Source organism: Xyrauchen texanus, chromosome 38, assembly GCF_025860055.1.
Source record: "Xyrauchen texanus isolate HMW12.3.18 chromosome 38, RBS_HiC_50CHRs, whole genome shotgun sequence".
NCBI lineage: Eukaryota > Metazoa > Chordata > Actinopteri > Cypriniformes > Catostomidae > Xyrauchen > Xyrauchen texanus.
Window position 1 is genome coordinate 5,033,321 of NC_068313.1, and position 23,729 is coordinate 5,057,049.

General features: G+C 48.4%; 1 protein-coding gene across 20 annotated transcripts in view; it reads right to left on the bottom strand.

The window, feature by feature from the left end:
• Positions 1–19,709, bottom strand: part of sh3bgr (SH3 domain binding glutamate-rich protein) — an 80,686-nt gene extending 60,977 nt beyond the window's left edge. For all 20 annotated transcript variants that reach the window (XM_052110108.1, XM_052110110.1, XM_052110107.1 and 17 more), the window contains exons 1-2: positions 19,547–19,709; positions 9,895–10,080 (exon numbers count right to left, since the gene is read on the bottom strand). In XM_052110108.1, the coding sequence (XP_051966068.1) occupies positions 9,895–10,080; positions 19,547–19,591 (231 nt within the window). In that variant the 5' untranslated portion in view covers positions 19,592–19,709. The remainder of the gene's footprint in view (positions 1–9,894; positions 10,081–19,546) is intronic.
• Between the last annotated feature and the right edge of the window lie 4,020 nt (positions 19,710–23,729).

The following is a 23,729-nucleotide window of genomic DNA, read 5'->3' on the forward strand; positions in this document are numbered from 1 at the left end:
GTTATATAGGCACAGTGATTTAATTTCAGGAAGGTCTACTAACATTACTGTTCAGGTGTGGTCTAAAAAGAAATCTAATAAAGTAATCAATTGTAAAATAACACTGCATAGTTTATCATAGATAGATTAATGCTGATTAATGCAGAAGTTATTCATTCCAGAGCTGTAAGTGATTTTCTCTTTGCCTTTTGTTGTTTGATTCGCAGTAATGGTTCAATCGTCAGCATGTTGATTAGACTGCTTCCCCTTTAAGACTAATAGGCTCCTGATGCGCCATATTTTCTCCCAACTATTTCCATAACTACGTCCATTTAAGACATAAACTGTGTTTAAGTGAATCTCCAAGCCGGTCATTTTGACATATTTTTGTGTATATTTGATTGTTTAGACGCGCACATGAAACCCAAAGTAGCCTATACTTTGCTTGTCTCGTTGTGGTCTGTATCGGAGCACGCGCCGCCTTGGGAATGGTATCTCTTGCGCTCTTTTTATTATTAAACGCGTCCCGCAATTTAGCAACAGTAGCTAGACTGCATTTTACAACAATCACCGATCGTGCTGATTCTGACGTTAAGTTTGAGTTTTAGGGAGGAATGTCAGTGCACCGCTGTGAAGGGAAGGAAGTTGTGCTAGACAGAATGCGGCTTATGTATAAATATTCTTTTTATAATCTTTGGAAGGCGAAATCTAAAATAAAATCAGACTAATATCACAGATCTAAACCAGGCTATGTTTGAATGTTTAGTTCTGTCACTCATTAAGCAGGGCTCGTGTTGTGCTCGCTGTGCGCGAGATCTCTCTCTCTCTCTATCTCTCTCTCTCTCTCTCTCTCTCTCTCTCTCTCTCACTCTCTATCTCTGAATGCGAATAGCTAAATTGCATCACAGACAAATGGTTTCATAGAATTATTATACATAGAAATGGCTGGAGAGATAAAATACCTTTCTCTTTATAGCAATAATAAATGTATTTTTCTTAATTTCTCCAGTACCGACAGCAGAACCGATAACGTCCGAGCTTACCAAAGCCAGTCCTTCACTAGCCTATAGTGCGTTGGTATATTTTTTATTACTTAATTCTCTGCATTGAGTGACAACCCTCTCAAATATAAGACACACAAACAGAACAAATAAAAGTCTCAGATTCACTGTCTGAAATTGCAAAATTCTTGCTTCCTTATTGTGACATGATAGCAACCCTTCTGCTGTGATAATGCAACTTCAACTACGCTATCAATATCCAAAGTAGCCGAACGTCATTGTCACGAATGGTGTGGAAGCTGGACAAGACAGACGAGAGGTGCGGATCCAAAAGTGGTTTTATTAAATAATAGAGGAACACAAGACACTGGAACAAATTAAAAGGTCCACGATGGGAAAATGAAATAAACACATGAACACGAAACATCCACGAACGATCAAACAAGGGAACAAGAGCAGGCATAAAACATTGGAAACATGGAACATCAAATACAACGACCGACAAGGGAATGGAGGAACAAACAGGGTTTAAATTCACAAGGACACAATAAAGACTAAACAAGACACAGGTGAGAACAATGATGAGTGCAGGCAGTAGGGAGGCCGGGAATTGTGGGAATTGAAGTTTTCTACACAGACAGTGAGACTCAGGGTGGACAACAGGGAAAACATGACATGGAACGGGATCGGTGACGAGTGAAATGGAAAACACGGAGCAGACCACACGGAAACATGACATAAACGTGATGGGTGAAACAGAGAACATAGGGCAGACAACACAGGAACGTTACATAGCCCCCCCCCTCAAAAGGACCGGATTCCAGACGGTCCTAAGAAGAGACAGAATAGAAAAAATAAACAAATGTTCAAAGAGAGGGGGGCTGGACAAGGGGGAAAACAGACAGACCAAAGGGGTCACAAGGGACACAAAGACGGACTAAGGAGGCACAAGGGACACAGAGCCAGACCATGGGGAAAAAAGGGGCAAATAGGCAGTCCACGGGGGCACAAGGGGCAATTATGCAGTCCATGGGGGCACAAAGGGCAGACAGGTAGACCTGGGAGGCCGAGAGGGCAGGCAAGCAGTCTCTGGGGGTGTGTGAAGGGGACCGGGTCCAGGGGGCCAGGAGGCCTAGGAGATGGCCATCGGACAGGGACAGGTCCCGGGGCGAAGCTGAGAGGGGCTCTGGAGATGAAGCTGAGGGAGGCTCTGGGGCCTCAGGAGGCGGAGCTGAGGGAGGCTCTGGGAGCTCAGGAGGTGGAGCTGAGGGAGGCTCTGGGAGCTCAGGAGGCGGAGCTGAGGGAGACTCACGAGATGGAGCTGAGGGCGGTGGCACCGTAGGCAGCTCTAGAGGCGGAGGCCTGGAAGGCTCTGGAGGCGAAGCTGAGGGAGGCTCTGGAGGCTCAGGAGGCGGAGCTGAGGGAGGCTCTGGAAGCTCAGGAGGCAGAGCTGAGGGAGGCTCTTGAGGCTCAGGTGGCAGAGCAGAGTAAGGCTTAGGAGGCGGAGCCGAGGAAGGCTCAGGAGGCGGAGCTGAGGAAGGTTGCGCCGTAGGAGGCTCTAGAGGCGAAGCCCTGGAAGGCTCTGGAGGTGGAGCCGAGGGAGGTGGCGCCGTAGAATTCTTTAGAGGCGGAGCCCTGGAAGGCTCAGGAGGCGGAGCAGAGGAATTCGGCGCCATAGGAGGCTTTAGAGTCTCTGGGTGAGGAGCCGTAGGAGGCTCGGGAGGCAGAGCTGTAGGAGGCTCTGGAATCTCTGGGTGAAGAGCCGTAGGAGGCTCGGGAGGCGGAGCCGTAGGAGGCTCGGGAGTCTCTGGGGGCGGAGCTCTGGAAAGCTCGGGAAGCTCGGAAGGCAGAGTTCTGGGAAACTCGGAAGGCGGAGCTATGGAAAGCTCGGAAGGCGGAGCTCTGGAAAGCCCGGATGGCGGAGCCCTGGAAGGCTCGGAGGGCGGAGCTCTGGAAGGCTCGGGAAGCTCGGGAGGCAGAGCTCTGGAAAGCTCGGAGGGCGGAGCTCTGGAAAGCTCGGGAAGCTCGGAAGGCAGAGCTCTGGAAAGCTCGGGAGGCGGAGCTCTGGAAAGCTCAGGAAGCTCGGAAGGCGGAGCTCTGGAAAGCTCGGAAGACGGAGCTCTGGAAAGCTCGAGAGGCTTGAGGGGTGGAGCCCTGGGAGGCTCGAGAGGCGGGGCTCTGGGAAGCTCGGGAGGCAGAGCTCTGGGAAGCTCGGAGGGCGGAGCTCTGGAAGGCCCGAGAGGCCTGAGAGGCGGAGCCCTGAAAGGCTCAAGGGGCTTGAGAGGCAGAGCCCCAGGAGGCTCGGGAGGAGGAGCCCCAGGAGGCTCGGGAGGAGGAGCTCTGGAAAGCTCGAAGGGCGGAGCTCTGGAAAGCTCGGGAGGCACTGGCTCTTGGACGGTCATGGCTACTGGCGCTGACTCTTGGACGGTCATGGCTACTGGCGCTGGCTCAGGGACGGTCGAGGCTTCAGGCGCTGCTCAGGGACGGTCGAGGCTTCAGGCGCTGGCTCTGGGACGGTCGAGGCCTCAGGCGCTGGCTCTGGGACGGTCGAGGCTTCAGGCGCTGGCTCTGGGACGGTCGAGGCTTCAGGCGATGGCTCTGGGACGGTCGAGGCTTCAGGCGCTGGCTCTGGGACGGTCGAGGCTACAGGCGCTGGCTCAGGGACGCAGACCGTGGCTGGCGTGGGCTCTGGCTCGCAGACCATGGCTGGCGTGGGCTCTGGCTCGCAGACCGTGGATGGCGTGGGCTCTGGCTCGCAGACCGTGGCTGACGTGGGCTCTGGCTCGCAGACCGTGGCTGACGTGGGCTCTGGCTCGCAGACCGTGGCTGACGTGGGCTCTGGCTCGTAGACCGGGGCAGGCGTGGGCCAGGAGGCGGAAGCCCGTCTTCTCCTCCTCCTCCGGGCAGACGAGCGGACCGCGCTGGCTCAGAGAAAGTGACTGGCGTGGGGTGCGCCGCTGACAGATGGGGCTGGCATGACAGGAAGCGCCATGGGCGACTGGAGAGTCATCCCTGAGGTGGGAGAGGTAGGGTCGTCCTCAGCAATGCCCACGGTTAACGGTGAGCCACAGACCCGCAAAGTCACCTCTATGTAGCCGCACAGAGTCCATTTGCGCGTTGCCGGTGGCAACCGCTCTCTCAGTGAGGCGTTAAGATTGCCCCGGAAGAAGCACACCAGGGCTGAGTCTGGGAAGTCAGAGACACTCGCCAGCTCGAGGAAGTCACCGACATGATCCTCCACCGGTCGGTCCTCTTGCTGCAGGCAGAGCAGGCGATAGTTGGCTTGCTGAACCGCTGGATCCATTGTGGTCGGTCGTTCTGTCACGAATGGTGTGGAAGCTGGACAAGACAGACGAGAGGTGCGGATCCAAAAGTGGTTTTATTAAATAATAGAGGAACACAAGACACTGGAACAAATTAAAGGTCCACGATGGGAAAATGAAATAAACACATGAACACGAAACATCCACGAATGATCAAACAAGGGAACAAGAGCAGGCATAAAACATTGGAAACATGGAACATCAAATACAACGACCGACAAGGGAATGGAGGAACAAACAGGGTTTAAATACACAAGGACACAATAAAGACTAAACGAGACACAGGTGAGAACAATGATGAGTGCAGGCAGTTGGGAGGCCGGGAATTGTGGGAATTGAAGTTTTCTACACAGACAGTGAGACTCAGGGTGGACAACAGGGAAAACGTGACATGGAACAGGATCGGTGACGAGTGAAATGGAAAACACGGAGCAGACCACACGGAAACATGACATAAACGTGATGGGTGAAACAGAGAACATAGGGCAGACAACACAGGAACGTTACAGTCATGTCGCCTATCACGTTTGTCGCGTTTTTTCTTGAAGTTGGCAGTAACATATCAAAAGTTTTTAATTAAATATAAAGAAGTTATACAAATGTAATCCTTACCGTTTTCTCCAAGGAACTTAGCTCCTTCTTTAGGCACTGGATGAGGTCTGCTCACTGTGCTGGAAAATGACTCTAGGGGCAGCGTGCGTCGAACACGTGTTCCACAACAACACTAGGCTGCCCACAGATGCGCCTGCCTAATAATCGGCTTGATATACTTGGATATTGGCCGATGCCGATTATGTTAAAAAATGCTAAAAATCGGTCGACCTCTAGTAAAGAGTAGAATTCTTTTTTTTTTATTGACATATAATGATACTGGGATGGAGGACCTGGCAGCCATGTGCAGCCTCAAAGAATCACTGCCTTGAAGTATGCTCTGAGTTCCTATCAGGCCGGATGTCAAGGTTTTTAGTCAATAATTATTTAACTGTTGGTCACCCAAATCGATCGTATAGCTCCAGAAGATATGTATTAAACCACTCAAATAATATTTTATGCATCTTTTATGTCCTTTTTTTCGACTTTGAAATTTTGGGCCACATTAAATTACATTGTATGGACAAAAACACATGATACATCCTTCAAAATATCTTCTTTTGTGTTCCAAAAAAGAAAGAAAGTCACAAAAGTTTGAGATGGCACGAGTATGAGTAAATGATGAGAGAATTATATATATTTTTTGGCGACCTCTTCGTTTTAGTACTATGTACTTACATAAAAAAAATATCTTTATTAAGCACTAATAAGTATTACAATACTTATTATTGTAGTGAACAGAAGGCAGCGAAGGCAGACGAGGAGACTGGATCTAAGCACAAGCTTACTTTATTTAACAAAATCAAACAAACACAAAGGAAAACCCTCAATGGGGAAATAAACACAACACTGGGAAAACGGGCAGGGAAAACACACCGGGCTAACAACGTTCAACGAAAGACAAGGACTGAAACAAAAACCAGGATATAAATACATGAACACAGGAACAAGGGACCAATGAACAGACAGAACTCCAACAAGATGACGAGGGAATAAACAGAGGCAAAGGGCAAGTTAACGAGGGACAGGTGAAAACAATGACAGAGAACACCAATGCTGACAAGGAGACTATGGAACAAAACAAGGGACAAAAGTTAAAACTATGGAATGAAAAAAAGGACAAAAAAGGTAAACAAAGGGGCAACGGTAAAACAAAACAAGGTATATGTAACAGAGCCCCCCCTCAAGGATCGGATTCCAGACGATCCGAAAAAGAAAAAACACACCAGGAGCAGACGGGCAGACCGGGGGGGGGGGCACGAGAGCAGGCAGGAAGTCCAAGGGGGCATAGAGGGCAGGCAGGAAGTCCAAGGGGCACAAAGGGCAAGGACTGGTTCAGGTGGTCTGGGAGCTGGCCACCGGGCAGGGATAGGTTCAGAAGGCCTGGGAGCTGGCCACAGGGCAAGGATGGGTTCAGGAGGCCTGGGAGCTGGCCACAGGGCAAGGATGGGTTCAGGAGGCCTGGGAGCTGGCCACAGGGCAAGGGTGGGTTCAGGAGGTCTGGGAGCTGGCCACAGGGCAAGGATAGGTTCGGGGGACCGGGGAGGAGGCCACTGGACAGGAACAGGGTCAGGGGGCCTGGGAGGAGGCCACAGGACAGGGACTGGGTCAGGGGGCCCGGGAGGAGGCCACAGGACAGGGGTCGGGTCAGGAGGCCTGGGAGGAGGCCACAGGTCAGGGGCCGGGTCAGGAGGCCTGGGAGGAGGCCACAGGACGGGAACTGGGTCAGGGGGCCTGGGAGGAGGCAACAGGTCAGGAACAGGGTCAGGGGCACTGGGAGGAGGCCACAGGACAGGGGCCGAGTCAGGAGGCCTAGAAGGCTCTGAGGACGGAGCTGAGGAAGGCTCAGGAGGCGGAGCCGAGGAAGGCTCAGGAGGCGGAGCCAAGGAAGGGGGTGCCGTAGGAGGCTTTGGGGGTGGAGACCTGGAAGGCTCTGGAGTCTCTGGGGCCTGAGCCGTAGGAGGCTCTGGAGGCGGAGCCGTAGGAGGCTCAGGAGGCTTTGGGGGCAGAGCCGTAGGAGGCTCGGGAGGCAGAGCCGTAGGAGGCTCTGGGGGCAGAGCCGTAGGAGGCTCTGGGGGCGGAGCCATAGGAGGCCCGGGAGGTTCTGGAGACGGAGCCGCAGGAGGCTCGGGAGGCGGAGCCGTTGGAGACTCGGGAGGCGGAGCCGTGGGAAGTTCTGGAGGCTCAGGAGGTGGAGCCGTGGGAGGCTCATGAGGCTTTGGGGGCGGAACTGTAGGAGGCTCTGGAGGCAGAGCTGAGGGAGGCTCAGGAGGCAGAGCCGTAGGACGCTCTAGAGGCGGAGCCCTAGAAGGCTCGGGAGTCTCTGGGAGCAGAGCCGTAGGAGGCTCGGGAGGCAGAGCCGTAGGAGGCTCGGGAGGCAGAGCCCTAGAAGGCTCTGGAGTCTCTGGGAGCAGAGCCGTAGGAGGCTCAGAAGGCAGAGCCGTAGGAGGCTCGGGAGGCAGAGCCCTAGAAGGCTCGGGAGGCAGAGCCCTAGAAGGCTCGGGAGTCTCTGGGAGCAGAGCCGTAGGAGGCTCAGAAGGCAGAGCCGTAGGAGGCTCGGGAGGCAGAGCCGTAGGAGGCTCGGGAGGCAGAGCCCTAGAAGGCTCTGGAGTCTCTGGGAGCAGAGCCGTAGGAGGCTCAGAAGGCAGAGCCGTAGGAGGCTCGGGAGGCAGAGCCCTAGAAGGCTCGGGAGGCAGAGCCCTAGAAGGCTCGGGAGTCTCTGGGAGCAGAGCCGTAGGAGGCTCAGAAGGCAGAGCCGTAGGAGGCTCGGGAGGCAGAGCCGTAGGAGGCTCAGGAGGCAGAGCCCTAGAAGGCTCTGGAGTCTCTGGGAGCTGAGCCGTAGGAGGCTCGGGAGGCAGAGCTGTAGGAGGCTCGGGAGGCAGAGCCCTAGAAGGCTCTGGAGTCTCTGGGAGCAGAGCCGTAGGAGGCTCGAGAGGTGGAGCCCTAGAAAGCTTTGGAGTCTCTGGAAGCAGAGCCGTAGGAGGCTCGGGAGGCAGAGCCGTAGGAGGCTCTGGAGGTGGAGCCGTAGAAGGCTCGAGAGGCTAGAGGGGCGGAGCCCTAGAAGACTCGAGTGACTCGAGGGGCGGAGCCCCGGGAGGCCCGAGAGACCCGAGAGGCAGAGCCGTGGAAGGCTCGAGAGGCGGAGTTCTGAAAGGCTCGAGAAGCTTGAGAGGTGGAGCCCTGGGAGGCTCGGGAAGCTCGAGAGGCGGAGCCCTGGAAGGCTCAAGAGGCGGAGCCCTGGAAGGCTTGAGAGGCGGAGCCCTGGAAGGCTTGAGAGGCTTGAGAGGCGGAGCCCTGGAAGGCTCGAGAGGCTTGCGAGGCGGAGCCCTGGGAGGCTCGAGAGGTGAAGCTCTGGAAAGCTTGAAAGGCGGAGCTCTGGAAAGCTCGGGAGGCTCAGAAGGTGGAGCTCTAGGAAGCTCGGAAGGCGGAGCTCTGGAAAGCTCGGAAGGCGGAGCTCTGGAAAGCTCAGGAGGCTCGGAAGGCGGAGCTCTAGGAAGCTCGGAAGGCGGAGCTCTGGAAAGCTCGGAAGGCGGAGCTCTGGAAAGCTCGGGAGGCTCGGAGGGTGGAGCTCTGGAAAGCTCGGGAGGCGGAGCTCTGGAAAGCTCGGGAGGCGGAGCTCTGGAAAGCTCGGGAGGCGGAGCTCTGGAAGGCTCGGGAGGCGGAGCTCTAGGAAGCTCGGGAGGCGGAGCTCTGGAAAGCTCGGGAGGCGGAGCTCTGGAAAGCTCAGGGAACTGGAGAAGCAGACGCCGTAGGAGGAGGAGCTGCGGATCGGCGGGCCGCGGGCGGAGCCCAAGAAGGCTCTGGAGTCTCTGGGGACAGAGCCGTAGGAGGCTCGGGAGGTGGAGCTCTGGGAAGCTCGAGAGGCGGAGCTCTGGGAGGCTCGGGAGGCTCAAGTGGAGGAGCCCCGGGAAACTCTGGAAGAGGAGTCCTAGAAGGCTCGGAGGCCTCGAGAGGCTGACGACGTAGAAGGATGAGCCGCGGACGGCGGGGCCGCGGCGAAGCCCAGGAAGGCTCTGGGTCGGTCGAGGCTACAGGGGCTGGCTCTGGGACGGTAGAGGCCGCAGGCGCTGGCTCTGGGACGGTAGAGGCCGCAGGCGCTGGCTCGCTCACAGTGACATGCGTAGGCGCAGGCTCGCTAACCATGACATGCGTAGGCGCAGGCTCGCTCACCGTGACAGGCATGGGCGCTGGCTCGCTCACCGTGACAGGCGTGGGCGCTGGCTCGCTCACCGTGACAGGCGTGGGCGCTGGCTCGCTCACCGTGGAAGGCGTGGGCGCAGGCTCCTTACAGTAAGCCGCTAGATCCATATGTGGGTCTTTCGTTCTGTAGTGAACAGAAGGCAGCGAAGGCAGACGAGGAGACTGGATCTAAGCGCAAGCTTACTTTATTTAACAAAATCAAACAAACACAAAGGAAAACCCTCAATGGGGAAATAAACACAACACTGGGAAAACGGGCAGGGAAAACACACCGGGCTAACAACATTCAACGAAAGACAAGGACTGAAACAAAAACCAGGATATAAATACATGAACACAGGAACAAGGGACCAATGAACAGACAGAACTCCAACAAGATGACGAGGGAATAAACAGGCAAAGGGCAAGTTAACGAGGGACAGGTGAAAACAATGACAGAGAACACCAACGCTGACAAGGAGACTATGGAACAAAACAAGGGACAAAAGTGAAAACTATGGAATGAAAAAAAGGACAAAAAAGGTAAACAAAGGGGCAACGGTAAAACAAAACAAGGTATATGTAACAATTATGTACTTCATGTGTTTAGGGTTAGGGTAAGGTCAACTGTATAATTGCAGTTGACAACTACATGCAGGGAAAATAAAATTTGGTAAAAAAATAAACTATACAAATGAAAATTAATTAAATACAACATGAATTTATTTGTTTCAATTATAGTGTGGCTTTTGTAGATTTTAAATTAGATTAAACTGGTTAATACATTTTTCATAGAAACCTCTGTTGTAGCAAGTTCTTACCCCACAATAATTCTCCTCATTGAAGATCTGTGGAGGAAGAGGAATTCCGTTGGTTGGCTTCATTTCTCCAGGGACATTTTCCCTCATCCACTGGCGATTCTCTTCATTTGAAGCAATGTCAAGCTGTGTGTAATCGATTTTAAGTGCCGCAAGAAATCCAACAACATCTTGCTGTTTCTTTTTGATCTGTGGTATTGAGAATGACAGATTATAAATGTGAATTACATCACAAGACATTTAAAGAATTTTTTAAGTATACCTTTTTAAAAAGTCCATCACATTTTGCCAGACTAGTCAGTCTACGTGGCCTACGATACTAAATACTATAGTACTACAGTAGGGCTTCACAATTAATCTAAAAAAGAGATTACATTTACAGCTATTGCAATTATATTATCATGAAAACTGTCAATTACAGCATTCCATTTGGGTGTATTCCCAGGCGCTCCCCTTCGTACTCGCTCGCTTCCCGCTCCCTCGCTCCGCCCCCTCGAGCTTCTACGCTCGTTTTGCTCGCTCGAGCTTGCACGCTCGTTTTACTCCTACGAGCTCACATGCTCGTACACTATCTAGCCCCCTCAGGCTCACATGCCCACTTCTATCGCCAGAACATTATGTACACCTGCACTCGCGTCATCTGCACTCCTGTTCATTGTATACACCTGCACTCGTCCCTATCACCTGTCATTGTTTACACCTGCACTCGTCTCTATAAATATCACAGCACATTCGTCTCCAGCTGGTTGGTTATTGTGTTTAGTTTCCCGTATCTTTGCCCCCCGCTAGTCTCGTCTAGTTTTGTACTCCTCTAGTTTACCCCTTAGCTTGCCAGCTCCCCTTGTTCCCCTGTCTTTTGCTCCCACTAGTCCCGTCTAGTTGTGTCTGATTCCCGGATTCGACCTCCAGCTCTCGTTGACCACTCTCTCCCGGATTTGCCACTTTTCTCTACTTTGATTCCCCGGCTTTTGACCCTACGCTTCCTCGACGATTCTCCCTCTGGATTTTCCCCACTGTACCTTCGCCTGCTCTTTAATAAAAGCAGTGTTTACTCACATTGTGACTGTCTCGTCTTGTGTGTGTGTGTGCGGGTTACAGTTCTCAAGTTTTTTTGATGCATAGCCTACAGAATACAGCATGCAACTGCCCAACGAAAAAGAAAATACCTATTTTTTAATGTAAATTCTTTCAATCGAAATGAACAATCGCAATTACAATATCAAAATAAATAATCTGCAATTGTGATTTCATTATTGTGCAGCCCTATTTACAGTAATAACTAATTCACCCCAAAAAATATATATATTTTATTATTTGCTCATCCTCATGAGAACTGGGGCTGGGGCAACCAGAACTGGGGCTGTCTAGCTTCAAAATGACAAAAAAGACACCATTACAAGTAATCGGTAAGTAAATAAGAGACTTTATAGGTGTTATGTATACCCTGTCTTGTTTCACTGTTGCCCTTTTGTTTGCCATTTTTGTCACTTTTGCATTTCTTAGTTTTCACTTTAGTCCCTTATGTAACTCCATAGTCCCCTTGTTAGCGTTCGTGTTTTCTGTCATTGTTTTCACCTGCCCTCATTAGTTTGCCTTTTGCTTCTGTTAATCACCTTGTTATCTTGTTTGAGTTCTGTTCGTTCATTGGCCCCTTTTTCCCATGTTTATGTATTTATACCCTGTTTCTTTGTTCAGTCCTTGTCTATCGTTGTTTGATGTCAGCCTGGTGTGTGTTTCCTTCCCGAGTCCTCTGTTTGTTTACATCGTGTTTAGTTAGCAGTTTTTTATGTTTGATTTCCCCATTGTGGGTTGTTCCTTTGTGTTTACCTGTTTTGTTAAATAAAGTTTAAACTGCGTTTGGATCCGCATCTCCTCGTCTGCCTCGTTGCTCAAGCAATACAGAACGATAGAACACACATGGATCCAGCAGCTATACGGGCCAAATGCCGGCTGCTCAACTTGCGGCAAGAAGACCAGCCTTTGGTAGACCACGCTCTCTACTTTCTCCTCCTGGCGACCTTTACGGACTTCCCGGACTCCGCATTGGTGGTTTTTTAAGGACAGCTTAAATCCTCGCTGAGGGAGCGGGTGCCACAGGCAACGCCCGGCTGCACTCTCCGCGACTACCTGGAGACGACCCTACTAGCGTGCAGCTCACCGCTCCCTGTCACACCAGCCTCACCTGTCAGCGAGCAACCCCCCACGCCAGTGGCTTCTCTTGAACCTGCACAGTCCACTTCGTCCGCCCGGAGGAGGAGGAAAAGACAGGCTTCCGCCTCCCGGCCCACGCCTGCCCAGGTCTGCGAGCCAGAGCCCACGCCTGCCCCGGTCTGCGAGCCAGAGCCCACGCCTGCCCCGGTCTGCGAGCCAGAGCCCACGCCTGCCCCGGTCTGCGAGCCAGAGCCCACGCCTGCCCCGGTCTGCGAGCCAGAGCCCACGCCTGCCCCGGTCTGCAAGCCAGAGCCCACGCCTGTCACAGTGAGCGAGCCAGCGGCCACGCATGTCACAGTGAGCGAGCCAGCAGCCACGCATGTCACAGTGAGCGAGCCAGCGGCCACGCTTGTCACAGTGAGCGAGCCAGCGGCCACGCATGTCACAGTGAGCGAGCCAGCGGCCACGCATGTCACAGTGAGCGAACCAGCGCCTACGGCCTCTACCGTCAGCGAGCCTGAGCCCTCGTCAACCACGGTCAGCGAGCCTGAGCCCTCGTCAACCACAGCCAGCGAGCCTGAAGCCACGCTGACCAGGAACAGCATCCCAGCTTCGCCAGTCACATCAGCCCGGAGGAAGAGGAGAAAGGGAGTGGTCTCTGCACTCCAGCCTCCGCCTGCCGCAGCCCCATGCCCTAAACCCCCCTTGGCTCTGCCCTCAGCGCCCGGCGAACCCAAGCCGGGCGAACCCACGGTAACCCAGCCAGAGCCTGTAGCCTCAGACGTCAGTGAGCCAGTGCCGATAGCCTCAAACGTCAGTGTGCCAGTGCCTGTAGCCTCAGATGTCCCTGAGCCAGCGCCTGTAGCCTCGACCATCCCTGAGCCAACGCCTGTAGCCTCGACAGTCCCTGAGCCAGCACCTGTAGCCTCGACCGTCCCTGAGCCAGCGCCTGTAGCCAGGACCGTCCAAGAACCAGCGCCAGTGGTCATGCCTGTCCTAGAGCCAGCGCCTTCCGAGCCTTCCAGGGCTCCACCTCTCGAGCCTACCAGGGCTCCGCCTCCCAAGTCTCTCAAGTCTCTCGAGTCTTCCAGGGCTCCTCCTCCCGAGCTTTCCAGAGCCCCGCCTTCCGAGTTTCCTGAGCTTTCCAGAGCTCCGCCTTCCGAGTTTCCCGAGCTCCGCCTTCCGAGTTTCCCGAGCTTTCCAGAGCTCCGCCTTCCGAGTTTCCCGAGCTTTCCAGAGCTCCGCCTTCCGAGTTTCCCAAGCTTTCCAGAGCTCCGCCTTCTGAGCTTTCCAGAGCTCCGCCTTCTGAGCTTTCCAGAGCTCCACCTTCTGAGCTTTCCAGAGCTCCGCCTCCTGGGCTTTCCAGAGCCCCGCCTTCCGAGCCTCCTGAGCTATCCAGAGCTCCGCCTCCTGAGCTTTCCAGAGCTCCGCCCCCGAGCTTCCCAGGGCTCCACCTCTCAAGCCTCTCGAGCCTTCCAGGGCTCCACCTCTCAAGCCTTCCAGGGCTCCGCCTCTCAAGCCTACCAGGGCTCCGCCCCTCAAGCCTCTCGAGCCTCCCAGGGCTCCACCTCTCAAGCCTTCCAGGGCTCCGTCTCTCAAGCCTCCCGAGCTATCCAGAGCTCCGCCCTCCGAGCTTCCCAGAGCTCCACCTCTCAAGCCTCTCGAGCCTTCCAGGGCTCCGCCTCTCAAGCCTCTCGAGCCTGCCAGGGCTCCGCCCCTCAAGCCTCTCGAGCCTCCCAGGGCTCCACCTCTCAAGTCTTCCAGGGCTCCGTCTCTCAAGCCTCCCGAGCTTTCCAGAGCTCCTCCTCCCGAGCCTCCTGGGGCTCCGCCTCTCAAGCCTCCCAGGGCTCCGCCTCTCGAACCTCTCGAGCCTTCCAGGGCTCCGCCTTCCAGGCCTCTCGAGCCACCCAGGGCTCCGCCTCTCGAGCCTTCCAGGGCTCCGCCCCATGAGTCTCCTACGGCTCCGCCCCAGAGCCTCTTGAGCCTCCTACGGCTCCGCCCCCAGAGCCTCTCGAGCCTCCTGCCGCTCCGCCTCCAGGGCCTCCTGCGGCTCCGCCCCCAGAGCCTCCTACGGCTCCGCTTCCAGAGCCTCCTATGGCTCCGCCTCTCGAGCCACTCAAGCCTTCGACGGCTCCGCCCTCAGAGCCTCCCGAGCCTCCTACGGCTCCGCCTCTCGAGCCACTCAAGCCTTCGACGGCACCGCCCTCAGAGCCTCCCGAGCCTCCTACGGCTCCGCCTCTCGAGCCACTCAAGCCTTCGACGGCTCCGCCCTCAGAGCCTCCCGAGCCTCCTATGGCTCCACCTCCCGAGCCTCCTACGGCTCCGCCTCTCGAGCCACTCAAGCCTTCGACGGCTCCACCCTCAGAGCCTCCTACGTCTCTGCCCCCAGAGACTCCAGAGCTTTCCTGGTCTCCGTTTCTAAAGCCTCCCACGGCGCCGCCTACCTCGGCTCCGCCTCCTGAGCCTCCTGAGCCTCCTTCAGCTCCACCTCCTGAGCCTCCCTCAGCTCCGCCTTCTGGGCCTTCTGAGCCATCACCTCCCTCGGCTCTGCCTCAGAGGTCCTCCTTGGCCCCGCCTCACGCGGCTCCGCCGGCCTCCCCTGTGGCCACTCCATCTCCTAGGCCACCAAAACCGGCCTCTGTCCTGTGGTCACCTCCCAGGTCCCCTGAACCGGCCCTTGGCCCACGACCACCTCCCAGGCCACCAAAGCCGGCCTCTATCCTGTGGCCTCCTCCCAGGCCTCCTGACCCGGTCCCTGTCCTGTGGCCTCCTCCCAGGGCTTCTGACCCTGTTCCCGTCCTGTGGCCTCTTCCCAGGCCCCCTGACCCAGTCCCTGTCCTGTGGCCTCTTCCCAGACCTCCTGACCCAGTCCCAGTCCCGTGGCCTCTTCCCAGGCCCCCTGACCCAGTCCCTGTCCTGTGGCCTCCACCCAGGCCTCCTGACCCTGTTCCCGTCCTGAGGCCTCCCCCCTGGCCTCCTGACCCAGTCCCTGTCCAGTGGCCTCCTCCCAGGTCCCCCAAACCTGTCCTTGCCCTGTGGCCAGCTCCCAGGCCTCCTGCACCTACCCTTGCCCGGTGGCCAGCTCCCAGACCATCGAAACCTGTCCCTGCCTGGTCGATACCTCCCTGGCCCCCTAACCCTGTCCCTTTGTGCCCCCAGGGACTGCCTAATGGGCCCCGTGGACTGTCTCATCTCCATTTGTGCCCTCGTGGACTGTCTCATTTCCCCCCTGGACTTCCTGGCTGCCCCTTGCACCTCCATGACCTGCCTGTCTTTCCCTCTGTGCGCCCCGGTCTGTCTGTCTGCCCATGTGCCCACTTGGACTGTCTGTTTGCCCCTGGTGCCCTCCTGTTGTTTTTGTGGGTTTTTGTCTTTTGTTTTTTTGTCTTCTAGGATCGTCTGGAAGCCGATCCTTTGAGGGGGGGCTCTGTTATGTATACCCTGTCTTGTTTCACTGTTGCCCTTTTGTTTGCCATTTTTGTCACTTTTGCATTTCTTAGTTTTCACTTTAGTCCCTTATGTAACTCCATAGTCCCCTTGTTAGCGTTCGTGTTTTCTGTCATTGTTTTCACCTGCCCTCATTAGTTTGCCTTTTGCTTCTGTTAATCACCTTGTTATCTTGTTTGAGTTCTGTTCGTTCATTGGCCCCTTTTTCCCATGTTTATGTATTTATACCCTGTTTCTTTGTTCAGTCCTTGTCTATCGTTGTTTGATGTCAGCCTGGTGTGTGTTTCCTTCCAGAGTCCTCTGTTTGTTTACATCGTGTTTAGTTAGCAGTTTTTTATGTTTGATTTCCCCATTGTGGGTTGTTCCTTTGTGTTTACCTGTTTTGTTAAATAAAGTTTAAACTGTGTTTGGATCCGCATCTCCTCGTCTGCCTCGTTGCTCAAGCATTACAATAGGTCCCTCGAGGGAAATTACGGTGCAACGTTACGCATTAAAACAGTTAACAGTGTATCCACACAGGAAATTATGATAAATAAATAAATAATAACGATAAATTGGAATGATGCTTCTGAATGTTCCAGTACCCAGACATCAACCCCAAAATGCTGAGTTACTAACAAGTGACATCTCCCATGATCAGACATTTTTACATCTGTTTAAGTGTGTTCACCTTCTCCTGTGGTGCAACTGGAATTGTGTTGCATCAGCAGAATATGAGACCTGAGTTCTCATCCCTTGTTGAAACAGGAAGTAATAGCTTTTGCATAATCAGTGACAACCATGGTTCAGAAGTTCTATTTCCTTTCTAAGAACACATTTTTTCTTCTTTGATAGTTAGGTTTGCAGTTGAGGTTTGGAGGTAGAGATAATGAAATATGTGTTTCTCTTTATTGCATCCTTTACAGCTAAAAACAATTAAAAACAAAAATTTTGGCACCAGTCTGTGGACATTCCAGCTGGAAATTGAAGCTCACATGAGCCCTCATGTTAAAAAACACTTACAGCAATGGCCACTGGGGCAAGTCCTTCAAATTTCGGAGTTAAGCTCATAAAAAGTCAACCTACTGTTTCCAAGTTTACTGTGAGATCAATCTGCAAAACTACAAAGAAGCTATGCAATGGCATTGTGTTAAAAATTTTACTTACAACGGGCTACAAAAAAAAGGCTAGAGGCAGACAAATATAACGGTTTTACCGATGAATCTGTGCCGATAGTTGCTTTTTGGAACTAAATGTTATCAGCAAATATATTTGCAGGTAGTTGCCAATAGTGAATGTAGGCTAAAAAAAAGCTTAATTTGGTAAATACTTAAATACAGAGAATTGTAACGGAGCAAAATCTCTGTCATTTCAAAATAAGTAAGTGTAGTTTCTGGTTTAGAGTTAAAAGTCCCGCGTTATGCACCATATTCTTTGGATTTTGGATGCACAATAAACTGCTAGGATTTTATTCATTTTGGACTCATGTAGCCTCAATTTATGTGTCGGAAGGTCTGCACAATTAATCAAAAAACGAATCGCGATTACGCCTGCCACAATTATGTAATCATGAAAACTGATGTTTACAGCGCTCAATTTAAGTCTGCTCCTGTTGCATCATGTTTCTATTTACTATGTGTTTTTGCACCGGTTGAGAATTCTAACCAATATCTAACATGTCCGTTGAGCAATGAAAAGGCGATGGCCAATCAGAGCCGCTTAGATTAGTCCTCCGTCCTATCTGTAATGACAACTGATCCTAATGCGCAAGTTTTAAGCCATCTAAATGCCCAGATGCTTGCATGATGTTCTAGCTCTGTTCGCGCAGCACACGAAAATGAATACTGAAGAAACATCACCTGACACTTGAAAAGAAGCTGTAGAACAAGAGTGAAAAGCACTTTGTAAATATTTGGGATTCATTACATTTTGCACTGCTCGCTTTGAACGTAGATGTTAAATACACTGCAAATGAGCAGCAACTAAAACAATCCCGTTCTAATCAAGGAACAGACAACAAGTAAATAACTGATTTATTATGCTGATTAGACAGCTTTGTTTTTAATGAGATCATTCGTGAGAGTGCAGAACATTGTGCGGAGCACCATTGAGCTGCCATTGAAAAGCAGATCTCAAACAGTGTAAACCTGCAATGAGTGACAGCAGTCATTGTATTGGGAGAGTTTGACGCGTTGCTCGATTTCTGTGTACAATTTATTACAAATGTAATAATATTAACAGATTTTTTTTGTCATGTTAATAAGTAGGACAATGTGAATTTCATTTGTACACAATAGCAATAAATTCAGCTTAACTGTTCTAAGGTTGTTTTGGAGGTATAGCAAACATAAGAAATATGGCTTGAATAGCATATTTCAGGAATCACCATCATTATCACATCTGCTCTAATAAGACACATTTGCCACACACCTGGTATTTGGTAGATTTAATATTTTCATGAATTGGACAAACTCCGATAGCAAATTACTTTTTTTAATTTCCAAAGTGCAACCACTGAGGCTAAAATGATCTAACGATGATCTTACGTGAACAAGATCACATTGAAGATCTAATGAGATTAATGGTCCCCTGTCTCGCCACCAAAGGTCTTACTAATGCAATAACTTGGTTGATTTAAATCGGCTGTTATAAGTTTGAATATCGAATATGCCATATTATTTACTGTACATGAACTAATAATTTAAGCAGTAATTTAAAATAATTACATTTATTCTATACCATAGATATCAATTTAAAATAATTGTTATATGCCTTACCTTAACAAACATTATTACAATATAAAATACAATACAATACAATACAATACAATACAACATGCTTAAAAGTTGCTTAAAAGTAACTGGAGTGCAGCTCAGATCCACCATTGAAATCTGCTACTCTGAAGAACCACAAGGTTGCTAACTTTGTGACATCATGTTAATTTAATATTTGAATCAACATTAATAATCATGATTATAATATCAAGGGCAATAATCGACAATTCACATTTTTGCTATAATCGTGCAGCCCTATGTGTCGGTCACAGAAAGGAAAAACATATTTTTAACATTCTATAAAAACTATCAGCCAATTTAATGGTTATCAGCCTTTTCCACCGTTTTATTGCATCGGTAAAATCCACTATCAGTCGACCTCTAAAAAAAGCCACTGATACCAAATGCCAATGATTCTCACGTGACTTGTCGCCAAATGTCACTGACGTCAAAAGCACCATATTTGATTTAGAAGCTAGAAGCTTGTTGGAACGAGTCATTATTTATTTTCATTATGGAACAGAACAGTCAATTCACCTATTGCGTTTCCACAAAAGAAAGCAAATCGGTTTTGGAACAACTGGGTGGTTGAATAGATAATGACAGAATTTTCCCTTCTGGATGACACAAAAGCCTTTAAGTATAATTAATCTGAAATGTAAATTATTATTTAAATTATAATACCAAATTTATAAATAAGTACTGTGGCAATAGTAATACCATGGTAATACAGTTTTATTTAGCTATTTTCCTGAATATATCGACCATATTCATGCACTACATGTTTATGTTTTTTTTTTTTATTATTAACTTGTTAGGTATATACGGAAAGTTAAGAATATCTTGATATTACTATGGGACATATCTTAAAACATGGTAGTACCACGGTACTTTGTCAAAATAAAAAGAGTGGATAACTGTGTTAACAAAGTATTCCATCACGTAATAAACGTAATAAAACACGTTTTATGTCTCCTGATGAATTATTGAAATGAACTCTAGAAGTTTCGTTTTCTAAAGGAAGAGCTGGTGCAGGTTTGGAATGTGATCTCAGAGATATATAAGGAAACTGGCGGGGCCCTGCAACTGTTATTGGTTCACACTGATTTTTTAAACAGTGTACAGTTTAAAACAACTTTACTTAAAACTTTGTACAGCTGATTTTTAACAGTACACATTTGGACTATTTATTGATTCATTCAGCAACCTGTATTCAGCAAAAATACGTGTTTCGGCCTGAGAGACCTGTTGAGTGACTGAACATGGACGAATACATTCGAATAAATAAACTTGCGATTTCTTACCGCTGTCGATCCTGAAGATGACGCGAGAAAGACTTTAATGACCATTTTGTGGAAGTGCGAAGATAAATGGGAAACAGTGTTTAAAGTAATAGTGTTTCACCCCTCGACTGAAATTCACACAGCGTTGCAGGCTAAACTACAGCCACTCCGTGTCTATTTTTGTCCCGAGCGCATCATCGTCTGGCGGGATTGGTTAGTTTGGTCTTGTTGGTGTCTGAGTGATTGGCAATCTCAGCTGTCCGTACACATCAGGGTGTCCTAAAGTTAGTCTATAGCGACGTGCTTGCACATTTACACAGATTTCTTAAAGTTTTGCATTTACAACTTAAAGTGATTTGTTGTTGCACGTTTTAATTTAACCATTAAATTGACTGTTGCTATCTAAAAATTAATACTACGAGGCCATCTAATATATATATATATATATATATATATATATATATATATATATATATATATATATATATATATATATATATATATATATATATATATATATATATACAGTATCTCACAAAAGTGAGTACACCCCTCACATAGATATACAGTAAAAAATGTTACTGGTGCAACACTGGGAAGTGATCACAAATTACACCTGTGTTGGATCTATGAAATAAGCAGTTTACAGAACATGCATTGGATGATGTACTGTAGTCCCATGTTCAAGAACTGTTGGTAAACTTGACATCAAAAGACATTTTGTTACTTTACTTCTGCATACTTCAATTGGCATTGCAGTGACACTTTACAATAATGCTCTCTTTGTTAAGGGTTTATAAATTGGTCCATTATTGGCTAATAAGTAATTTACAAATGCAGTGCATACCATTGAAATGTGGTTATAACTACATTAATTAAAAAGGGCAACTTTCATGCAATACTTGCCTAATAGTGAGCATTTGAACTTACTTGTTCTAAATGCTTCATACATTTACTGATAATAAAAATACCCTATTTCATTATTTATTTCACAATGAAGCAAAAAATAGACCATTATAGTAAGATAACAAGGAGTGATCATGTCATTTTGCAACAGTCCACTTATGTTTATATTAATTATTGTAATGTCTTCACTTACTTGTGATGTAACTTTCCTTGTTGCTGTTAAAAATAATAGTGCTACTCCTGATGGTGTCCCAACTTGTCCTAGTTACCTAAAGTCATCTGCACAACCACTTTTCATTTACTAGCACAACATACAGTATATATTATTATAAAGCCTGATGACCATTTGACCATAACAAACTTTATTTGCAAAGGATTACAATCTTGGCAACGCCTTAATACACTATTAATATGCGTCTACTTTACATTAAGGTACATTTTCATAGATTACTAATGCTGAATAAGTGTAATTAAGCATTTATAACATTTGAGGTAAAATGGCTCACTATTTTGCATGAGTCATAATATTTAAGCAGTTTTTTTAACCATATGTTGATTATTTATATTACATTTGTAAATGAATCATTAGTCACAAACTCCTTTATAACTACTTAAGCATGTAAAGTGTCAACATTATTGCTTAATACAGTTCTCCCAATATTTATACCATAATCAATGGAAACATGTAAATTCTTCATACTGTAAGATGGATGGATGTGTTTGTGTGTGCGTGAGAGAGAGATAGAGAGAGAGAGAGAGAGAGAGAGAGAGAGAGAGAGAGAGAGAGAGAGAGATGGAGTGTGTGCGATCACCTGTTGCCACTCCCAAGCAAACATATTGTTAGCTCTCTGAAGATCAGCTTTCTCATTGGTAAAATAGCCATCCAAGCGGGGGTATTCCTCTCTATTTCGCGGTAGCCGGAGCGCAAGAGTTAATCACTATAGAAACTGCAATGTCCTCTGACATTTTAAACAGTATGTATCCATTGTGGAAACTCTGGTGAGAGGTAAGCACCTTGAGTTCTGTAATCAATCAGTCTGTTGTGTCTCTCAGCTGTGATGTGCCTTAATGCTGAAGTTGTCCGTTTATAGCCATTTAAAGCTATTTCCTAGTTTTTGTATTGTATTAGTAATACGAGCAATCACGGAGCGCTGTTCTATGTAAACAATGACTAACGGATTCACTTCATGTCACCAACTGGCTCATATTACACACAAAAATTATTTTTTGCCACCACCTGCTGGCTAACATATGTAATGTCAGCAACAACCAAAAAATGTATGTAAAAAGAGACACATATCCTATAGTAGCTCAACACATTTTCACTGCTCTTACACTTTAGTTTAGAACGGCATAAACACAAGTGGAGTGATACACACACAGTGAAGTTTCCGAGTGCTGATGGTATCAGACCATCAGTGCTCATGGAACGTCTCTCGTCCAATCAGATTCGATGAACAGAATTAACTGTTGCATATATGTTATATATTTATTTATTCATATATATTTATTTATTTATACAAAGCTTAATGGCTATACAACAAGTCACGAGACACAAAGTAGCTCAGCACATCTGAGACAGGAGTATGGAGTCAGAAAATGGCATTTCCCAGCAGATTTTATCCCCACAGTTCACAGCCAGACAAATCCTGGCACATTTCGTTAATGGTCTCACCTGCTAGGCAGAGTGACAGAGCGATCTAGAGAGGACACAGAAGACAGGGAAAACACATGCACACACAAAAGACATCCCTACCCCAAAATACACAACCAAAACAAATTATATAAAATGCCCACTTGAATACGTCTTAACAGAATATACTTAAACTGCGAGTAAGCCTAAGGCATCTGTTATGGCTCAATTAGACAGGTAAAGGGGGCCCCCTTTTAGCCCGAGTGGGAAGAGAGCTTGTTATCCAGTGCTCTCCATTTTTGTTTCCTTTTCTTTTTTCTTTTGCTGTTGGAGCATTCGGGAAGCAAAAATTATATTTGCAGTGGTCTTCCATTCACCGTCCTTAAAGTTTACCATGCTATGCATCTACTTCCACTCTCCAAACATGGATATGAGAAAAGGGTCCATTGATAATGTTATTGTAACTATTGTATATTTATCAGTACTGAAAGGATGTTAGTGTCACATTTCATTCAACATGGGTAGAGGTGTGCACAGTAGTCATGAGAGGGCGCACATCTGAAAACAAAAAAAGTCTTGTGCGGTGCCCAACTGTCATTTTGGGCCGGCCCTAGGCAACCGTAATGCTTATGCCATGATTGCTTCATTCACAAATACAAAAGTTCCAACTGTCCCGCTCTGGAGTTACTGATATGCCTCTGTGCTCATTAACTCAATAGAGTGCAACAGTCTAGTTCAGGAAGTAAAAATCCACAAAAAAATTTCCAAAGGAAAAATTATTATTATTATTATTATTAGATCTGAATATTTTGTAATACATTTTAAATACATAATTTCTATATGTATAATCAACAACATCAACATTTTATACTTTTGTATAATTTGTAATCTGATTAAATCATTCGCAATGCTTCGTGGGATTGTCGTTTATTCCCTCATTAAAGACGTAAAGTACAGAGTCTTGAACCTTTGTCTTTTTGTCTGATTTCCAAATACTTTTCTGCTTCAAAACAAGTTTGTAATGTTGTGATTCACATAAGAGCTGGTTGGTTTGATTCATGGCATAGATTTGATGTCATCCCTATGGGAAAAAAATGAATGGGAAAATGCTTCCAGTACCAAGACGGTTGAAAAAGTGGCACTGTTACACTCTAAAGTGTACTGTAAATCACTTTAGGTTAAAGCACCTGCTAAATGGCTTGACTTCTTACTAAAATATCGGCCACCACAAACACCCCCAATAAATCAAAATATTGTGCAATCTTTGATTTTATTATTTAAAGGAATATTTATCCCAAAAATGAAAATGCCATTATTTACTTTAAATTTCGGTCTGTTCCTCACACAAAGTTGTCATTGCATTAAGGAAATAACAGCATAGGTTTGGCACGATATGAGGGTGAGTAAATAATTACAGAACTTTCATTTTGTGTGAATGTCCTTTAATTATGTGGTTCATTGCATTGGCTAATTCACCTTAAATATTTTGCCAGACTTAGAAATTAGGGATATATTTACCAATGGCGCCTGCAGCTGTACAGCCATACACACTGATACGAAAACACGTCTGTCTGAACGGTTACTGGAAGAAATGCATTAACCAATAGTTACATGAATGCTACTCATACTCAAGAAAATAAAACAAATGCATATCTCAAAGTCACC